Genomic DNA, 21,597 nt, shown 5'->3' with positions numbered 1-21,597 from the left:
CTGGGCCCTGGCTGGCTGCGGTCCCTGGGGCAGGGCAGCTCGGCCGGCTCATGCTGAGTCCCCAGCAGCCAGATGAGGGCCTGGCAGACGGACCTCTCAGCACACACCCGCTGATGGCAGAGGGCTCAGCGGGGGACACCAGGGCACCCTGAAGGGCTGGGCCCATCGCACCCTGCAGCTGGCTCCTGCTTCCCACCTGACGGAGGCGAGGGGGTGGGTCGTGCTCACGGGCTAACGAGGCCCTGGAGGGACAAACCGGGCCACTGCTCCTGCTGCCTGAGGGCCTGCAGTGGTTCTGCACATGGAGCCCCGGCGGCCCCTGGTGCCCCTGCTCGGCTGAGGGTCAAGCAGGGCTGCAGGTCAGGCTCACAGCCCATGGCGGGAGAAGCCTGGCCAGAAGGGGCAGGGCAGCTGAGGCACAAGTGCATGCCGATACAGAACGCACTCCCTGGCCCCCTCGACCCTGGGTGACCGCAGACTGGACTCTGGAATCCTCACTCTCCAGCCTCCTGTGTCGTCTTCTGTGCCACGTGAAATGCCCTGAACCAGCCGATCCCTCCACCGGTGAACACCTGGGCTGTAACTCAGGAGCCCGGATGCAAACCACCCGGGCTGAGGCCCCCAGTCTGCAGGCCCCAGCTGCTCTGGGGCCACCCGCTGCCTGCCCGTGGCTCAGCCAGGGTACTCACGGCCCGTGTTGTCGAAGAGGACCTTATCATTGAGGCCCAGGCGCAGCTCCGGCATGCCCGAGAGGAAGACCCGCATCTTGATGGAGCCCACGATCTCGCTGCGTAGGACGTTGCCGTTGGCACTGACCTGGGGGACGCGGACGGACGTGAAGGGAGGCTCCTGCTCACCAGCCGTGCCCCGCCCTGTGATGGCCTCCGGCGCCCCTTTCTTGACCCTTCTCACCTCCACACTCCCCCTCCTGAGGGCCCTGAGCTGGGGCCGCCCGGGTGCAGACCCCCACTCGCCCACCCACACCAGGCAGAGAGCCCCAGACTCAAGCAGCCCTGTCCAGCCTCCTGCCATGGCCAGTGGGACACGCACTGCAGGTCCCACCCAAGGGTCTCAGGCCACACTGGGGCCTGGGGACAGTGCCAGGAACCTGGCCTGGGGGCTCTCTCCCAAGCAGTACCCACTCCCTCAAGGGAGTCCCCCCGAGTGTCCCCTGAACAGACCAAGCAGCTGGTTCACGAGCTGGGTGTGCTCTGCCTCCTCGGCTGAGCCCACCAGGACTGCCATCCCGCTCACCTGGCGGGCAGCCCGGCTCCCTCAGACCAGGGTCAGCTTACTTTCCTTAAGACCTCGGACTCTCCGCCCAGGCCCCCGGCCCCCGGGGCTTATGAAAGGCGGAACATCCTGGGTCCTGACCCCTCCCTGCTTCCCAGGGCTGCCCTGACTTCTGAGAGCCCTCGGTCCTGAGTGGCAGATCCCTGAAACGAATCCAGGCAGATCAGCTAACACTGAAGGACCGCTGCCTTCGTGCCAGGCCACTCGACATGCTCTTTGGGCACCTATAGGGCAAGGACTGTGACTGGAGGTGACGGGAGGAAGCCACAACTCACGGCAGCCATGACCCAGGAGGCACCGAGAGTGCAGCTAAGCACCACCAGGGTGACAGCCCACGCCACCGCGCATCCCGGGAATTACCCTGCTGCAGCCCCTTTCCTCGTGCCCACTCTAGAGGTGAGGGATTTGCAGCAGGAAGAAGCCACATGCTGAGGACAGAGCGCAGCTGGGGCCATGGCCCTGACGCTGCTCCACGGTCACTCTGCATGGGTGCGGCCACGCTGGCAAGCGTGCCGAGGGCTGGAAGCTCAGACCCCCGGGCCAGGGCCAGGTGGCACGCCTACTGGGTGCAGGGAGGGCCCAAGACCTGGTGTTTACAGAGGAGCAGGACACGGTCCCATCTTTAACACGAGTGTCACGACAACTCTGAGGAAGACAAGACAGGACAAGGCCCCGCAGGCCCAGCTCTGTAGCCTGCACCCCTCACCTCCTGTCACTGCCCCCTGCTCACTCCACTCCTGCCACACTGGACTCCCGCTGTCCTGGCCCCTCCAGGCAGCACCCTGGTCCCTTGGGGCACAGCAGCTGCCTCCCCAGTCTCCCTGCACCCTGTGTCTGTCTGTCTGTCTATAGTACCCTTCGATGGGGCGGGCAGGCTGCCCGCTGCTGAGTCAGCACCAGGAGCGTGTCTGGGTACAGCAGGTGCTCATGGGCACGTGGACCCCTGAGCTCAGGACCAAGAGTTGAGATCCCACCTGCCTCACTCCAAGGGCCCTGCCCATTGTGACAACCCCTGGGCCACCTTCTCTGGGGAGCTGTCCCCCTCTACCTGAACACGTGTCATGAATGCTAGAAGGCAAGCCCAGGAAGTGTAGCCAAAAAGGCCCCGAGCCCACAAGGCTGATCTCAGTCTAAGGGTTGCCATCAGGCCCAGTGGCCTTAGCTGGGGTGCCCTCAATAGGGCACAACCAAGGTGATGTCTGCCAAGGGACTGGCTGCTAGGTCCCCTGCCCCGTCCAGATGACGGGAAGCTGGACCAGCCACTGCATCTGCAACTAGACAGGAAGGTGACGTTCTGACATGGGCCCCCATGGTGTCCTTTGTGGAGGAAGGGGTCCGGGCAGAGCCACACGCTGCAATGTACGGTGGCTGGGTGCCCCCACTTTCCCGGTGCTGACCCCCTCAGCGCTAGGCTGCACCTCCAGATTTGCTTTTCTACCCCCGAGTACCCTAGAGTTGTGTTCTGGGTTCCAATGATTCGACGAGGGCTCCCAGGCAGAAGGGGAACGTGCTTAGCCTGGTCGCCGTCTTGGCACACGAGATCGCAGCAAGAGCTATGGAATGACCTTGGAGAAGCCCCCTCGCAGGCAGCTCCAGGCCTGGAGACCCACCCTTCACAAGTCCCCACCCAGGTAAGGGGGATGTTGCCAACACACAAATGTGGACGAGCAAGCCTGTGACAACCAGAGGAACACACCTCAGGGCCCGTGTGAGAGGGTAGCTGGCCCGACCCAGGCCAGTGCTGGCAGTGCTGCAGGCAGGCAGCCCGCTGCTATCGCTCCTATGGGCTCGCCAGCCACACTGCACACTGACGGCCACGACCACCCTGGATGCGAGGCCCTGGGCGCTACGGGAAGATTCTGCCGGAAGGCTCCCTGCAGGAAGTGCAGCAGAAACTGGGAAGCACAAGTGAGCGCCCCGGCGGACAGCACTGGAGGGCCTCGGCCCGCTGAGGACGTGGACCTCTCCCCCAGCTCTGCTTAGGGCTCAGGCAAACCTGGTGCTCTTTCTTCCCCACCTGTTAGGCCTGGAGCCCGTGCCTGGCCTGGGCCAAGAACCCTGAGGGAGCTGGAAGGGACGGGATAGAGGACAGAGGGAGGACAGGACAGCCACCCCAGGTAGTCACCATCTCCAGAGCACTCTGGAGTCTGCAGGTGTGAGTCTGATCCTCTTGCCACACTGACTTACCCAAGACTCTGAGCTAAGCCACCAGCCTGGCCCCAGAAGGACCCCGGGCGGAGCAGCCCAGCCGAAAGGGAAAGGCCCCGGCGTGGAAAGCTGAACTGAGACTGGGCTCACCGATGGGGCTGGAATCTGTGGCCAGGACCAAATCAGATCAACTTCTGGCTAAGACAAAGGACCAGCGTTTTCCATATGATTTAAATAAGACCTAGAATCTTATGGAGTATTTTAAAAGTTCAGGATATACTCCAAAATCACTCAGCACATGCGGAGTCATGAAAACTTCAACTTGCATGGTAAATATACCATCTACGGATGTTAATGCTGACACACAGATGTCAGGACTATCTGACAAGGGCTTCAAACAGGTATCACAATCATGAACATGTGTGTGACCAATGCTAAAATAAGAAGTCTCAACAAAGAAACATATGATACATAGAAAAATGAAGTGGAGAAATTTTACGAGTGAAACTTACACTAACCAATGTAAAAGTCAAAAGCAGAAGGGAGACAACACAGGAAGGGTCAGTGAACTTGTAAACTGGAAGACACACCAATAGAAATGATCCAGTAGGTAAAACGGAGAGAAGATGGGAAAGGAAAGAGCTTTGGGGATCCACGGGACAATAACAAAAGCCCAACATCCACATGACACTGGAGCCCAGAAGGAAAGGCATGAAATAAAAACTATATGAGGACGCCGTGGCTGAAGGCTGCCGAAGCTTGGTGAAAGACAAACTTATAGGTTCGAGAAGCTGAGTAAAGGGCTGGGGCGCAGCTCAGTCACAGAGCATAGCCAGGCGTGTGGGACAGGGCCTGGGTTCAGTACCAGCACCGTGAGGAAAAGGGTGGATCAACTCCAAACAAATGGAAAGCCAGAGATCTACACCTGGCTGCCTTAAAATCTAACTGTTGGAAGCTGGAGATGTGGCTCAATGGTACAGAGAGGCCCTGGGTTCCGGCACCAGCACCAGGAAAAATAAAGCAAAAAATATAAATATAAAACCTAACTGTTGAAAACTAAAGGCAAAGGAAAGACGGAGAAAGCAGCCAGAGCAAAATGACGCATTACCCACAGGGGGCCAAGGAGTCAAGTGACTGGATTCCTCAGCAGGAACAGAAGGTCAGAGGGAAGTGGCCCAACAAGTTTAAATTGCAAAAGAAAACTGTTGAGTCAGAGTTGTATGTCCACTGAGAAGATCCTTCAGGAGTAAGGTAGGATATCAAGACACTCTCAGATGAAGGAAGAACAAGGAAATGCTTGCACCCAACAGACCTGTACTACAAAAATTGATAAAAGAAGCTGTTTAGATGGAAGAGAAATGATGCTAAAAGGAAATATGAGAAGGAAGGCAAGAAGGAAGAGCCACAGAAATAGTAAATATCTGGATAAACATGGTGGACTGTACTTCTCTTGGGGTGAGAATGTGTTTCACAGTGAAAAAAGAATTTCAACTGTCTGGTGGGCTTTTCAACATATGGAGACATGGTAGATAGGACAACTCTGCCATCGAGGGTTAGTAAAGTTCCCAAATACCAAAGGAAGTGGTAAGATGTTGATTCCAAGCAGACTTCGAAAACACAATCATAGTCATACACTGTTTAATGACAGGGTTATGTTCTTAGAATACATCATTACATGACTTTGTCACTGTGCCAACATCTTATAGGACACTCACACAGACCTAGATGGCATAGATGTCACAAGTCAATCACTAGACATGGCCTCTCAGTGCAACCGAGAGACGTGGTAAACAAGATGTATGAGGTTGCTACCGAGACGACAAGGCACACTGTTTTACAGTGAAAAAATTTAAGTAAAAGGAGTACACTTGAAAACAGTGATAAAAAGTATGGAATGGTAAATACATGAGCCAATAACATAGTCATTTATTATCATTAAAAATTATGTACTGCACACAAATGTATGTGCTGCATTTTTTATGACTGTACCACAGTAGGTACCAATGTCACCAATATCACCCCCAACATGTGCTATGACAGTCATGACATCACCAGTCACAGCACATTTTCAGTTCCTTTATAATCTTATGGGACCATCATCATATATGCAGTCCATCACTGACCAAGATGTCACTATGTGATATGTGACTATTTGTATTTTTATGGCAACAACTAAAAAATCTATACAAAGAGGTACAGTCAAAAATCACAAGAAAGAAACCAAAATGGAATCCTAAAATTGTTTAAATAACCCACAGAAAGAAAAGAAAAACAAAGAGATGAAAAACAGAGAACAGAAAACAACTGACAAAATGGTAGACCTCAGTTCAAACAAATTCAGTTACAATAAGTACAAATGGCCTAAACACATCAATTAAAAGACAGAGATTACAGCTGGGCATGGGGCACATGCCTGGAATCCTAGCTACTCAAGAAGCTGAGGCAAGAATAAATTTAAGGCAGCGTGGGCAACTTGGTTATTTTTATCAAAATAAAAAAGACCATCAGAATGGATTTTTTAAAATTTATGGTCATTTTGTCTACAAGAAACTCACTTCAAATATTGGCAGGCTAAAAGTAAAAGGATGAGGGAAAAGTAAAGGACAGAAAAACATATACTGTGAAAAAACTAATCAAAAGAGCACCGGAGAGGCTGGGGGCGTGGCTTAGCTGAAGTGCCTTGCCTGGCCTTGGGTTCCACTCCAGCACCACCAACAAAACAAAGCAAAACACTCTGGAGTGACAGCATTAATAGCAAAGTGTACCTCAGAGCAAAAAACTTACCATAAATGAAGAGGGCCATTACACAATAATAAAAGGCTCTGTTCATCAAGAAGACATGAGAATCCTAAATGTGCTGGTACCCAAGAGCAGGGCGGCCAAGACAACACCTACCCCCATGAAGGTGGACACTTAACACCCTCTGTCAGTAAAGGGTGAAATGAGTAGGCAGAAAATCGCCGAGACTGGTAGAAGAACTGAACAATGCCACCAGCTACCCGGATCTAACAGGCATCTGCAGAACACGCCACCCAACGGCAGCAGAGAACACGTTCCTTTCCTAGGCACACAGAGCACTCACAAGGACAGAGCATTCCTGGGCCCTTAAAACAAACGTAACACATTTTGAAGAATAGAAACTATATAAAGTATGTTCTCAGATAATAATGGAATTAAATTTTTAAAAAAATCAATGAAAAAAGGATAACAGGAAAATCTGCAAATCTTCAGAAATTTAAAAATAACCCATGATCGAAAGGAAAGTTTTGAAGGAAATCTGAAGGTATTTTTGAACAAAAATAAAAATCCAACATACTGATTGTGGGATGTTTTAAATAACAAGGATTTGAAAATTATAGTATTAAGGGTTTAGTTTAGAAAGAAAGGTTTCAAATTACTATCTACAGCTTTACCTAAGTAACTAGAAAGAAAAGAGAAAAATAAGCCAACATCAAGGGGAAGGAAATACTAGTGATGATAGCAGAAATAAACAAAATTAAAAACAAAAAAATAGGGGGAAAAACCCCAATGAAGTCAAAAGCTGATTCTTTGTAAAGATCAGTAAGATAATTAAATATCTCATAAGACTGATAGAGAAAAAGGAGAGAAAATGCAAGTGATCAGTCCTAGGAATGAAAGAGGAAACACCAGCATAGACTTTGCAGACATTAAAAACATAAAGGAATACTACAAACAATACTCAGCAAGTCACATGAAATGGACCAAGCACTACAATAAAAAAGTAATAAAATAAAAAGGTTGAGATTTGTAGTTAAAAATGTTCTGGGAAAAAAAATCACCAAGTTTGGATAATTTCACTGGTGAATTTTAACGAATTAGTAAATAAGTAGTACCAATTCTATGTGAACTCTTTCAGAAAAGAGGAGGAAATGTTTCCCAGTTCATTTTATAAGGCCACCATTACCTTGATACCCAAACCAAACAAAAATGTTACAAAGAGAAATTACAAACCAATCCTTGTTATGAATACAGAACCCCAAATCTCTAGCAAAATATTAGGCAGACTAAAGTCAACAATACATAACAAATAATACACCAAGACCAACTGCATCTATTCCAGGAACCAAGCCTGGTTCAACAACCGGGGAGCTGCCGGTGGGATCCAGCACAGTACCGATCTCGGGTGGGGTGAGGCTCAGTATAGGTGGGGCCCTGGGTTCTGTCCCGCCACAGCAAACACAAAGCCAACAAACATCAGACAAAAAATCGAAAGAAGGAAAACCCCATGCTTGCAACAATTCACACAGGAAAAGCATTTAACAAAACACATTCATTCATGATACAAATCTTGGGCAAATTAACAACAAAAGGGAACTTTAATGTGGAAATGGACGTCTACAATCAACCTCCGCTCATCTCCTATCAGCAGTGAAAGACTGGGTGCCTTCCCTCCCCGAAGGGAACCGGGGCGTCTGCTCTCACCACTCGCCGTCAACACTGCTCTCAGTCTTAGCGAGGTAATAGGCCAAGAGAAGGGATGAAAGGCAAAAGACTGAAATGGAAGGAATAAAACCGTTCCTGTCTATAGCCAACACATCTATGTGCAAAGTACCAAGGAGTTCAAAAAGCACTTCCAGAATAAGTGAGTTTAGCCAGGTTGCAGGACCTGGTCAACCACGCATCTCATTTTTATGCCCGAGTGACGGCCAATTTAAATTAAAATATATAACTCATAACAGCTTCAAAGATTAAATACTTGCTGACACCTGATGTATCTTATTCTGATTCAAAGATGAATGAACGTAAGGGGGGCATAAACCCTCAAGTGCCTGTCCCCCTAACCCACACTTGAGAGTTCATGAATCAGGAAAAGAAGCATCAGTCTCACCTCCAGAAGGCTTATATTGTTCACAGTCAATGAATCACTTAGAAACAAACCCACTACTTCAGTATAAATCTAACAACACAGTCACAGTAAGAACACTGATGAAAGAAATCCAAGATCTCTCTCTCTCTCTCTCTTTCACTCACACACACACACACACACACACACACACACACACACACACACACACAATCATACTCTGTTCATGAATTTGGAGGCTTAATATAGTAAATATATCAAATCTCAACAAATTGATCTACAGAGTTAACATAAGTCCAGTCACAATCTCTACAGGACTTTGCAGATATAGATAAGCTGATTATAAAATTCATATAAAAGAACTAGAATAAAACATTTAAAAAAGAAAAATGTCTCAAAATAAAAAGTAAGGGCTTGGGATGTGGCTCAGTGGTTAAGCACCCCTGGGTTCAATTCCCAGTATCCCCCACCGCAAAAAAGTTGGATGAATCATACTGATTTTCAGACTTCTTATAAAATTACAACAATGAAAACAGTGTGTTAGTGGTGGGGGGACAGAAAGACACACAGGCCAAGGGAAGAGACAGGTAAGTACACAGAAATAGTAGAGAAGAGCTAGAAATAGAACCACACAGATACAGTGAATTTAACCTTGACAAATGTGAAAGCAATTCAATGGAAAAAGGACACTCATCTAAAAAAGTGTTGAAACAACTGCAACAAATTATTGTATATGCAAAAAAAAAAAAACTTGAATACAAACCTCCCACCTTATATAAAGTTTAACTCAAAACTGACTGTAGATCTGAATACAAATCTATAAAACCTTTAGAAGAAAATGCAGAAGAAAGCTGATGTGAACCTGGGTTGGTGATGAGCTAGACACAACACCCAAAGTGCAATCAATACAAGATATTTTTGATACTTGGATTTCACCAGCATTAAAAACTTTTGCTGTGTGAAGACACTGCTAAGAGAATAAAAATACAAGTTATAGACTGGAAGAAAATATTTACTAATCAAATCATCTGACCAAGATCTGTATCTGGAATACATAAAGAACTTATAAAACTCAACAACAAGAAAACAAACAATCCAATCTTAAAGTGCCCAAAAGACACAAAGAGGGTAAAGGGATGAAAAAGAAACACAAAAAAGGATGTTCAATGTCATTATCCACTGGGGAAATACAGAAAACACTGCTGAGATAACACTATGTACCCCTTAGAATGGCAAAATAAAAGGGACCAGGATGTGCAGCCACCAGAATGCCCACCCACTGCTGGCCAGAGCACAAGGGGTAAGAGTTCAGTGGTTTCTTATAAAGTTAAACGTACACTTACCGTGTGACCCAGCCATCCCACTCCTGGGTATTTACCCTAGAGAAATGAAAACTCATGTCCATACATAAACCTGTATGTGGAACACAGCAATGCTATTCATTTATTGTCAAAAATTGGAAAACAACCCAAATATCCTTCAGTGGGTGAATGGGGAAACACTCTGTGGTTCAGAATATAAACAGAGACGTACACAGAAAAGAAACCAGCTTTGGACACGCAGAACCCTTCTGGATCACTCACAAGGCGCTGCACTGAGGACACACACGTGTGATTCCATCTCGCAGACTGACAGCTGCACTGCTGGACACCATCATCAAGGTGACCATCTCAAAAAGACTACAGGACAGTAATGGGGCACAGATGGTGGCTGCCCAGGGTTGGGGTGGAGGGGAGCGGGTTACAGGGGGCAGCATGAGGGACCGACATTTTGAGGTGCTCTACTCTGGCTGGGGTGACGAGTGCACAAATCCGCATCGGAGCTGACGTTCACAGACAAACGATCAACCTTACTCAGTGATAAGTTAAAAAGCAAAAGGAAAGGAAAAAAACAAACAGGGGCTGGGGGTGCGGCTCAGCATGCTTGAGGCCTGGGTTCCATCCCCAGACCTGGAAACGAATAAACAAAACCAACACAAAACCAAACCCTTAAAACCAGAACACTGCACGCTCTCAGTTCTAGAAAAACAACGCCTAGACGTCTAACGTGAGGCCTGAAGAGTGACAATGAAAAACCCTTCAGAGGCGGTCAGCCTGAGCACAGGACTTTAGCTTCTGACTCTACACACGTGCCTTCTTTTAAACAGTGTGCACCTGTTGACCCTGCTGGGACAAAAGTGGTTAGACTAAAGCAAGCTGCACACGGCCGATGGCCTAGCATGTGGCACCAAGGTGTTTCTTAGGGCTCTGCTGTATTAAAATGGGGGCTTTTCCCCCATGATGGAGCAAACAGCACTTTTTAAAAAGCAAGGAAGAAGGAAGCCTACCAGGAGGTTCACAGACTCTATGACGTCCAAGAACACCTCATTCTTCCGGTACTTGATGCCTTCGGATCGCCAAGACACTGCGTTGGTGACGGTGGCTGGGGGCCGCGGGGCCCCAGTTTCCAGCTTGTGGCCTTCTTGAGTGATGTACCTGTGGGGCCAGCCACTCGGAGTCAAGGAGGTGTCACCTGCACCGCAGCCTCAGGCCTGGACATTTGGGCAGGGAGGGGCGGGAGCACGAGGTCCTGGCCCCCTGGCAACGGGCTCCGGGACAAGACCACCTAACGCTCTCCAGCAACCCAACAGAGTCGAGTGACAGCCAGCCGACAGCGCTTGTGTTTGGGGAGCCAAGGAAACACCATTTTGGGTTTGACTGTTCCCGCATACTCTGTGACTGACTGCAGAGCCGGGGTGGACCCAGGGCCTGGGGCATGCTGGGCAAGTCTCTACCCACAAGCCGCAGGCCCAGCCCTTTGCAAAACATTTCTATTTCGAGACAGGGTCTCGCTGAATTGCGGAAGCCAGACCTGAACACGATTCTCTCTCCTCAGCCTCCGAGCAGCTGGGACTACGGGCCTGCCATCACACCCGGCAGAAGAGCAGCACAAGAAAAGGGCGTGGCTGCTCCCCGTTCCTGCGGGGCATCTGAGCAGAACGGAGCCCTTGGGGGCAACCTGATCCCAACTGGAGAGCAACAGGTGCAGCGGTCAGGAACACAGGCTTCTCTGAGTGTCCCTTTGTTCCCTATAAAATGGAGACTGCCCTGGATTGTGGATTGAGCGGATGGAAAGCGCTCTCCACTTTGGAGTCTGGCTCCAGGAAGTGCTGAAGTCACATGAACTGATTTGTTGATGGGCAAAATTCCAAAGAAGGTTTTGTGCACAGTCCCGCTGTGCAAGTAAAGACATAAGCCAGTGACCTCCTGACGGCCAGGGATTTAGGGCATTTATGTGGATAGAGAATAAAGACCCAGGAATAGGAAATAATGTTGGTGTCACAGAAGGACGTTGTGGAAAAAGGACCTCAAGACACCGAGGACAACTTAGTCTAAAACCCTTGTCCACACTGGGCACAGTGGCGCACGCCTGTAGTCCCAGTGGCTCAGGAGGATCCCGAGTTCAAAGCCAGCCTCAGCAACTTAGTGAGGTCCTTAGTGACTCAGTGAGACCCTGTCTCTAAATAAAAAATGTGAAAGGTTGGGGATGTGGCTCGGGGTCTGAGGGCCCCTGGGTTCAATCGCCAGCAACAAATAAATAAAACTCGTGTCCAGCTGAGATGGGAGGGCGAAGGGGGACAACAGGAATACACATTTGCTTCTTCCACTTGCAAACTGGAAGACACCATGTCCTGACACGGCCCCACCTGACCTTCGGGCCCTCCCTGCCCACTCACTCCTGCAGGATCTTGCTGTCTGTGGTCTGGGGGTAGCCAAAGTCCATGAGCTCATCCAGCAGCTCGTAGATGATGACAAAGTTGTCCCGGATGCTCTCCTCCTCCAGCTCCTTGAAGTACTCGGAGAACACCTGTGGTGTTGGGTGGGGCAGAAGTGCTGAGAGGAGGGACGGGTGAAGGTCCCGCACACCTCTCTACCTCCAGGCCAGAGCCAACAGGCCAGCGCACTCTCCAGGCTTGGTGACATGCTCTGGAGCGCCCAGGCAGGAGGACAGCACTGGCTGGCTGAGGTGGGAACCAGGCAGGGTTGGGCACGTGTCCTCCAAAGTCTGACCAAAAAGCCGGGATCCCAGCCCCACAGCTGTTCTCCTCCCTCCTAGATCCACACCCCAGGCCGGGCCTGTGGCCTCTCCAGGGCATCTCTTTAGTGGTGCTGACACCTGGCATGTGTCAGCCCTCTCCAGGGCCGGCCCCAAGCACCTGGGCCTGGAGAGAGAGGATTCTAAGCAGAGCCGGGGTCTACACCACCTCCCCGACCCGACTGCTGGCTGGTCCCTCCTCATCCCACCAGGGTCACTTTCCTTTCCTCACCAGGGTGGGGATCCCACACGCAGGAAGGCTGGGCTGCCCTTTCCCACTCCCAGGGTTCTGGCTTCAGAGCCCCCTCTCAGCCCCTGAATGACACTCACCTGCACCACCTTGTAGAGAAAGGAGAACACCAGCGACACGCACGCATTCTTCTTGGAGGTAGCGACCACTGCACGGCAGCCTGTCAAGGGCCATTCTAAGGCAGGCTGCCACCCCACACGCCCTGCTTCATCCCGTCCCACACACCACCTGCCATCTACTTGTCCCAAGGTAGGAGAGCAAGCCCCTGGCCCCAGCAAGGCCTGGGACGCAGCAGTTACCAGACTGACTTGGCTGCAGCCCCCAGAGAGCACTGGAGGGCAAAGAATCAGAGATGGCAAGTGGCACGGGGCCAACCTCACTGCGGGGTGAGGGGGCCACCCTGCACAGAGCAGCCTGGGTGGCCCCTTCCAAGAGCAGAAAGCAGGACATAATGAATCAGTCCTGTTCCTCCAAGGATGAGCTCGGGGTTCCCAGTAAGGATCTGCAGGACGTGGCTGGGGCCAATTCTGTCTCTTGGTGGCTTTGGAGATGGGAGTGTGGCCCCCGAAGCAAATCTTTCTTAACCTCAGTGTCCTCCTGTTTAACGGGGACCCAAGAGTGGATTTGTTGCGGGGAGCTGTGAAAGGTGCCCCTCTCACCAGGAACCAGTCCCTGCCCCCACAGGGCCACCATGTGCTGGGCACTCCCTGTTCCTCTTTCCTTCTCGGGCCTGGAGCCACCATGGGGGTTGGTTCCCCCTGAGGCCTGTGCGTGGCACCTCAGACATCCCTGTTTGGGACATACCTGAGCTGCAGCGGTAGGAGGGAGGAGGGTAGGGGCTATGTCCACCTCACTTCTCGCCTTACCCTGGCCCAGCACAGAAATGGACGCTGGGGGACTGAGAGGAGCACCGGCCCATCCTGAGCCTGGTGACAGGCCTCCCAGAAATGTAAGGAGGGGGCAGTGGTGACCTTCCTGACCTTCAGAGCTGGGATCTTTCTGGAAACTGTAACCAGACAATAAAACTTGGGACCAGACTGGGGCAAGAAGATGTCCACTCACCCAGGGGGTGAGCCCTCATTGTCTCTTCCCTTGTGGAATAGGGACACCCAGAGGGACACCGTCTGATGGCTGCTGCTGAGCCCAGATCACAGAACCTGGCCTGAGGTGGGTGCTGCCCTGACCAGGATGGCTTCTGAGAACGGTCAACTCCCTGAGTAGGAGACAGCCCAGGACTCTCCAGGCTGTCCTGGGCCCTCTGGAGAGGTGAAGTCTAAGTGGAGGCCGGGAGGCCCTCCCCCTCCCCCACCCCCACCCCACTGATGGTCTCCCAGCAGCGCAGATCTGAGCAAGCCGGGCAGGGAGGGCTGGAGACCATGTTTCCAACGCTCTGGGGCGCTCTGGCCTGCGGCTCACCGATCCCCGGCCTGCGGAGAGGGCTGCTGCTCCCTGCACTGTGGGGTGGGAGGAGGACGTGCCTCTGCCCTGCAGTGGCGGGGGTGGTGCTCAGGTGGGCTGTCTCCTGCAGAGCCAGGCCACGCTGCCATAGTACGGGCACCAGCTGTGCCTGGAGAGCTGGTCAAAGCAGCAGCATGGCCAGTTGGACTCCAGGGGCAGAGTCCAGGTTGGCCTGAGGGCAGGGAGGAGGAGACTCCAAGATCTGGGCGACTCTCTCCCCATTTCTGAGCCCTGCCACTCCTCTGTGGGACAGTGGCCTGGCCTCTTCAACACCTCCTTGTGGCCACTCTGTTCCCTGCAGTCTGGGGCACACTCAGCTGCCAAGACTCCAGAAAATGCAAATCTGCCTGAAACCCTCCCAGAAGCTCCCATGACACGTGGGAGACTCTCTTGCAGACCCTGCTGACCACGCCCACACACCTGCCCAGACCCCAGCTCCGCCCGCCTGGGCTGCTCCCAGCAGGAGCGACAGCGCCCAGCACCTGCCCCGCTCCTTATGCCCGCGCCTCCTGGAGGCTGGCCTACAGCTCTCTCCCAGGATGTCACCTCCTCTCCGGGGCCCTCTCCTCCACACCCATCATACGTCACTGTGTGTTCTCAGGGCAGCAGGGCGCTCTGGAAGGATGGGCCGTGCACCCTGGCTGCACCCAAGCAGCCTCAGTTGCACACGTGTGTGGGCGACAGGCGTGCACACTCCTGCGTTCACGCGGGAGTGCCCACGAAGGGATACGATACAGGTTGTTGTGTTTGATCCACATGAAGCGGACGCCCCCATGGGCCAGGATGGGGGACAGCATGCCCTCCTCCTCCTTCTCCATCAGGATGGGCATGAAATGCTCCACCTCCGACATGTCCACGTCACCACGGTAGTTCCGGCAGATGAGCACCTGGGGTCGGGAAGGAGAAGGCAGACAGGGGCCTTCACTCAGAGGACACAGTCTGGCCCCAAGGCCAGCGTGGGCTGTGCCAGCTGTCCTGTCCTCCTGGGGGAGGTTGGCCCCGGCTCGTGTCTGTGAAAGGGCGAGAGGAGCCTGGACCCTCCAGGTGAACTCCAGGGGGCGGCCTCTCCCCAGGGAACCTCTGCAGGGCCAGCGTGGTTCTTTGCAAGGAGAGGCTCTGGGGAGAAGGCCCAGGTCTGAAGGGCTGGCTAAGAGGTGCCAGGCGAGGCAAGCCTGCAGGCCCCATGCAGACCCTCTCGGAGGCTTCCCCGTGCTGGCACGACCTGCTCTCCTGCCCTGGCGGGGCTCCTGTTCCCTGGAAGGTTTGAGGTTCCTACATCACACCTGCAGCCTGAACAGGAGAAGCCCCTGTCTGGCTTCTCCTCTCCCACCTGTGGGTTAGGATGCATAGCATCCAGAACCTCTGCCCACATGTAAAACCAAACAACCACTTTGGGAAAGGCTGACGGTTTCTCAAAAAGTTAAGCCCACAGTTAACACAGGACCCTGCCATTCCTCTTAGGTATTTACCCCAGAGGAACGAAACCGTATGTCCAGAATGTTTGCAGCAGCTTTCAGACCCAACCTGGAGGCCATGACCACGTCCTTCAACAGCTGAACAGAGAAACAATTTGTGTCCATGCATACCACGGAACACCCAGCAGCAATGGAAAGGCAGGGACCGCAGTCACCCCTCTGCATCTGCGGGACTGGCCCCAGGACGCCCCCACCAGGATTCCAAAATCTGCTCGATTGCCTTGTATAAAGTGGCACCGTATTTGCACAGAACCTGCACACACCCTCTTGTAGACTCTGAACCATTTCTAGATGACTGACAAAACCTAATACAAAACACATGCTATGTAAACAGTAGTCAGACTGTTTTTTAGGGCATAATGACAAGCAAAAGTCTATACGTGTTCAGTGTAGGTGGGATTTTTTCGGTACTAGGGATCGAACCAGGGGCGCTTCACCACCGAGCCACATCCTCAGCCCTTTTTTGTATTTTACTCAGAGATGGGATCTCAGAGTTGCTTAGGGCCTCACTAAGTGTCGCCGAGGCTGGCTTTGAACACACAATCCTCCTGCCTCAGCCGCCTGAGCTGCTGGGATTACAGGCATGCACCACGATGCCTGGACTGTTTCAGAGGTTTTTGATCCATGTTGGGGTTAAGTCCATGGATGTGGAACCTGAGGGCGTGGCAGGCCAGTCGTCCCGATTCACACAGCGTGTATGAACCTCAGAATCTCTGCACTGAGTGACAGAGACCAACGGAAGGCAGACCCTGTATGACTGCACTTACACATAACACCTAGAAAACAGTGATGAAAACACGCAGTGGTGGCCTGGGGACAGTGCTGGGAGCAAAGGGGTGAGAGGGCGCCTGGGGTGCCGGCCGTGTGGCTCTTTTCCCTGGCAGGCGTGTGATCCCATCTGATGCAGCTCATCGCATGGAGGGCACAGCTGGCTGGAGGAATGAGAAGGCGCTGCCAGCCTGGGCACAGTGAGCTGGAGCTGCTGAGCTCTCGGGCCCATGGACTCGGCAGCAAGCTGAGCCGGCCGTGCTGGACACTGAAAAGTGCAGCCTCTACACTGCCCTCCAGTCAGGAGGGCAGGGAGAGGAGGGTGCGCTGCTTTCCCAGCTGCTCTTGCAGCCTTTGGGCAAGAGGCCCGAGAGCTCTTCCAGCTGAGGCCCTGAGGTCTTCTGAGTACCCAGCACCCAGTGGGTGAGCCATGGGCACTGGGCCCTGGCCCTGGCTGGGGAACTCCCACTGTCCTCCTGGCTGTCATCTGCAAGGCAGGCCATGATCTTGAGAGATGGACAGGACACCCTTCAGGGCGAAGCTGCCTGCCTCAGGTCACAGGCGAGTGAGGCAGTCGTGTCCTCGCCCCAGTTCCCGCTTGCTGCAGGGCCACTTCTGCTGGCTAAATGCCGCTTTCCTGGGTTTCTCGAGGTCCGCTTCCTTCCCCTGGGGTTCAGCATCTGGGGGGACGCTGGCATGGACAGGAGCCCTTGGGTTGCTAAGTGCTCAAAGGAAAGAGCAGGGAACAGTGTATTTCCCTTGCCCTCCCCAGGGCTGCCCACGTGCTCACTCATTCAATGAGCATGTGCCAGCAGGCGCAGTGGCACACGCGTGTCATCCCAGTACTTGGGAGGTTGAGGCAGGAGCACTGCGAGTCTGAGGCCAGCTGGGCTACTTAGCAAGAGTCTATCTCCAAAAAACAAATAAAAAGGCCTAGGGGTGTAACTCGGTAGTCGAGCGCCCCTGTTTGATCCTCAGTACCCAAACAAACAAAAACCAAAAATTTTAAAAAAGCATGCGCTCTGCCCAAAGGGCAGCACTGTGCTGGGCCTGGGGACATGGTGGTAACCAAGGCATGGGCGTCTGCTTAGGTCTGACGTTCAAATCAAGGCCTGAAGGGACGGGCAGATGGGCAGCAAGCATGGCTGGAGGCATGGGGCGGGGGCAGCCCATGGGGGTCTGGGACAGTGGGAGGCTGAGTGAAGACAGCTCCAGAGCTGGGTTGTGGGGGCCAGAGGAGAGGCAGGGCCAAGGAAGGGACAGGCTGAGGGAGGCAATGCTTAAGGGGACAGCCCCTCCTCTTGCTGTCACCCTTGACCCCCCCCACCCCAGGTCCTTCCTCCACAGTGTGACAGGGCTCTCCTCAGCAGAAGCCAGACTGGGTCTCTCTTCCTGCTGAAACTGACACTTACACCAGCCTCCCTGGTGCCAAGAACAAAGCCTCAGTCCATCACCACAGCTCACAGCACTTCAATGTCCTTCTGTCCCCACTTCCCTGGCTCTCTTCAGTCCGCCAGCCTGGCACCTCAGCTAGTTCTGAGTGATCCACATCTGCTCCTGCCTTTGCACCTGCAGCTCCCTCTGCTGAGAAAGGCCTGGCCTTCTCTTTTCTCAAGCTTCAGCTCAAACAGTACCTCCTCCACGGGGTCTTGCCTGCTTGTCCTGGCTGACAGAACATGTCCCATCGTCTCCACCCTGGCCCCACTGTCTCCGCTGCCCATCCTGCATACTCTATTATATATTTACTTTCAGCTTCCTTTAATGCCTGACATTCTCAGAGACCATCAACCATTCCTGTCTCCTGAGGCTGTGTCTCAGCACCCAGAGTCTGACCTACAGTAGGTGCTCAGTAAACATTTGGGGAGTCAACATGCGGGTGAGGAGAGGGGAGAACAATGCCTTTCTAGTAGGTCAACTGGATGGACAGCTGTGCCATTCAGTGAAGGACACAGAGCAAGTCTGGGGTAACAGGATGATCACTTTGGGAAATGCCAAGCGTGCAGCAGCTGTGGGATTTCCATGTTGTCCTGGAGGCCAATGGATCACAGAGATGGACAGTGATGGTCAGAGGCAGAGATAAGCACACCAGACCGCAGTACAAATTCAGTGCGTGGCACACTGCCATAAATTAAAGGCCACCTTGGCAGAGGGACAGCATGAGGAAGCACACTGAGGCCTGAGACCAGCCAAGGGAAGGGCTGTAGGGAGGGCGGACAGTGAAAGGAATAGAAGGAAAAGCAAGAGCTCGCCATTCCTAAAGCTGGGGGAAGAGCTGACGAGTATGGTGGCCAGGGGTGACAGCTGGCACTGAGGAGCCTTCAGGGAGGGCTTACTACCAGCTGAATGCGGCCTGCAGGCCTCCCCGGGGGTCGGAGGTCCTGCTGGGCAGGCAGACCTGTGGTCATGAGCTCCTGGACGCTGATTAAATGCAGTTCTGCTCAGAAGGCAGACTTTTGGAACTTGGGGTCCATGGGAGCGGAATAAAGGGCATCCTGACTGCAGAGGGAGGGAGGGGCCCAGGGCTCCTCGGGAGCTTCCCAGGGGCAAGTCTGATTGCGCTTCTCCTGGGCCACAATCTGCTCGCTGTGACTCCTCCCTCCTGGAACTCAAGTGGACCCTTCGGTCCCCTTCTCCAATCAGGACATTCCCAACACCCATGTCTCTCCTGGTACCATTTCTTCAGGCTCTGGATTATTCAAGATCGGGCTGCCTGTCACCTTCTATACCCATTGGGATGCCTCTCCTCCACCTGACCACTACTTGGTCACCTCAGAACCAGCTCTGGCACTAACTTTTGCCAGGGAGCCTTTTGTAACACCTGACAGCCAAATACAAGGTTGAGCAACTGCATTACTTGGGGCCTTGTTCCTGCCTGTAGCCGCCTGGATTGAGTGTTTGGTAACACCTCTGCTTCCATGCACCTCCCCTGCTAGTGAGGCCTGTGCAGCCTCATGCGTGCTGTGGGCCTGCGCAGTGCCAAGCCTCACACTCCCACACAGCAACCCCATCAAGGGCTCTTCCAACCAGGGAGGACAGTGAGGCCCGGCGAAGAGAACGCATTTGTGAGAGGTCACACAGCTGTGCAGAGACGGGCTTTGCACTCGCCTAACTCCACAGCACTGGCACAGGACTGGGTGCAGGCCAGGCTCTCAGGAAACGTCTGCTGGAGAAACAAGCAAGCCCAGACAGGCATCCCGTGGCACCTCTGGAGATGTGGTGGCCAGGGTGGAAGAACACGTGCCACAAGGACTGGGGAGCACTATATCCACCCAGGCCCTGGTGTACAGCTAAGAAGGGCGTCCTCCCTGCTTCTGAGAAGGCTGCGGGGAGAAGCACTGGGACTCCCCAGTTGTTGACTTTGGGTGGCATCCAAGGCAGGCACCCACTCAAGAGACTTCAGGAAAGTCCTGGGGTGGGGCAGGAAGCAGCCACTTCACTCTTCAGCCTCATCTTCTGAGCCAACTCCTGTCCACCTCACCTAGGACCCAACACCCACGCTTCTCTCACCAATGAATGCTGAACTTGTTTAACACCGCTGGACCAGTTCGGGCTGCTCCCACATGCAAGAGGCCAGACAGTCCCTGCCTTCCACTAGGTGTGAACTTGAGGAGGGCAACAGCCCACTGCTGAAGGCCTGAACAATTCTTCCTGTAAGAAGTTTTCTTCTCTGACAACCCTAGGAAGGTGCCGGGGTCCTACTTATGCAACTCCCTCAGACCTATTTGTCACTCCCCCTGCAGGGAAGCCCTCTCTGACCCCCCCTCAGCTGAGGCTGTCTCTATTATATGCTCACTGCTTCACACTGCGATTGACATTACTTGTGCTTATTTGTATTTGGAGATTGGTGTCCATCTTCCCCACCAGACTGTCAGCTCACAGGTCAGGGACTTACTGATTTTGCTTTGGAGGCAGCCCACCACTTAGAACCCTGCCTAGGAGCTCAGTAGGTTCTGTGCAAATATTAGCGGGATGAAAGATGACTCTAAATGGAACTTGGGGACCTGCCACCTCCCTATGACCAGTTTGACCTTGGGCAAATCACTTTACCTGTCTGAGCCTCAGTTTTTCCTCTATAAAATGCGGCTCCCACCACTCACCTTACCTAACCCTCTCACTCAATGTCACGATGAACTTTAAGAAACTGCTGCAGGCCAGGGTGGTGGCACACACCTGTAATCCTAGCAGCTCAGGAGGCTGAGGCAGGAGGGCTTCAAGTTCAAAGCCAGCCTCAGCAAAAGCGAGGTGCTAAACAACTAGGTGAGATCCTGCCTCTAAATAAAATACAAAATAGGGCTGGGGATGCGGGTCAGTGGTCGAGTGCCCCTGAGTTCAATTCCCGGTACCCCGCGCCCCACCCACGCCAAAAAGAAAGCAAGCGAGAGAGAGAAAGAAAGAAAGAAGGGAGAAAGAAAAGAGAAGAGAAGAAAGGAAAAAAAGAAACCGCTACAGGGAGAAAACGCAGGTTAAACAGAAGCTGCTGCGCCCACAGAAGGCGGGACTGGCCGGAGGGCACGGAGTCCCCGCCACGCCTAGCTACAACTGGTCAAGGGTCGCGCGGCCCCTGGGCTCTTGGCCTCTGAGGGCGGCCGCAGCCCGCCATCCCCGAGGCTTCCGGGGGTCCCCATGGAGGCCCGGGCTCCAGACCCAGGAGTGAGTGGAAGGGGACGATGCAACCGGTTACCTGGCAACGGCGGCGGTGGCAGCCCACCGCGTCACCTAGCAACAGACCTAAGATAGTCGAGTGAAGACCACCGTCCTGTTACCTAGCAACAGGGTGGGGACCTTCAGGTGAGGCCAATCGGCCTCCTTGCCTAATGCCAGGGTGGGGCTCACTGGCCGGTTACCTAGCAACAGGGTGGGTCCCCGTGGGACTAGGGCCCCACTTGGCTGCCTGGCAACGCGGAGGGTGGGGAGACTTCAGTACCTTGCCCTTCAAGTCCAGCACGTAGACGGCGCTGGCGGACATGGCGACTGCGGGAGGCCTGGGGGCCGCTGCAACGGCAGAGACTGCCGGGCGTTGAGTAAGGCCAGACGCGCCCCGCGACAGTTCCTCTCCACTTCCGGTTCGGGGAGCCGCGCGCGGACCGTTATGTCCGGTCGGGAGGAGGTGCCACGATGCGCAGGCGCGGGACAGAGTTTGCGCAGGCGCAGCACATCCTATACGACCTTATTTCTCGCCCGTCTCAAGCATCCCGGAAGTAAGTGGCAGGGGGCGGGGCCGGGCGGGGCCAGGCGGGGTTCACTGAACCTGGGCACTCGGGTTGCTTGGCTGCGGGAAAGACCCGGCGCCTGGAGAACCCCTGCTG

At 53.6% G+C, this 21,597-nt stretch overlaps 1 protein-coding gene across 2 annotated transcripts in view; it reads right to left on the bottom strand.

The window, feature by feature from the left end:
* AP1M1 (adaptor related protein complex 1 subunit mu 1) overlaps positions 1 to 21,375 on the bottom strand; it is a 28,150-nt gene extending 6,775 nt beyond the window's left edge. Inside the window, exons 1-7 of one of the 2 annotated variants that reach the window (XM_079114989.1) lie at positions 21,216 to 21,375; positions 14,779 to 14,935; positions 12,671 to 12,738; positions 11,982 to 12,112; positions 10,593 to 10,740; positions 9,610 to 9,645; positions 690 to 816 (exon numbers count right to left, since the gene is read on the bottom strand). In XM_079114989.1, the coding sequence (XP_078971115.1) occupies positions 690 to 816; positions 9,610 to 9,645; positions 10,593 to 10,740; positions 11,982 to 12,112; positions 12,671 to 12,738; positions 14,779 to 14,935; positions 21,216 to 21,257 (709 nt within the window). In that variant the 5' untranslated portion in view covers positions 21,258 to 21,375. The remainder of the gene's footprint in view (positions 1 to 689; positions 817 to 9,609; positions 9,646 to 10,592; positions 10,741 to 11,981; positions 12,113 to 12,670; positions 12,739 to 14,778; positions 14,936 to 21,215) is intronic. The other variant, XM_079114990.1, reaches the window with a different exon arrangement.
* Positions 21,376 to 21,597: the final 222 nt, after the last annotated feature.

The sequence above is a fragment of the Sciurus vulgaris genome (assembly GCF_902686455.1).
Source record: "Sciurus vulgaris genome assembly, chromosome: 16".
Taxonomy (NCBI): Eukaryota; Metazoa; Chordata; class Mammalia; order Rodentia; family Sciuridae; genus Sciurus; species Sciurus vulgaris.
This window is presented reverse-complemented; position numbering and strand designations above follow the sequence as displayed.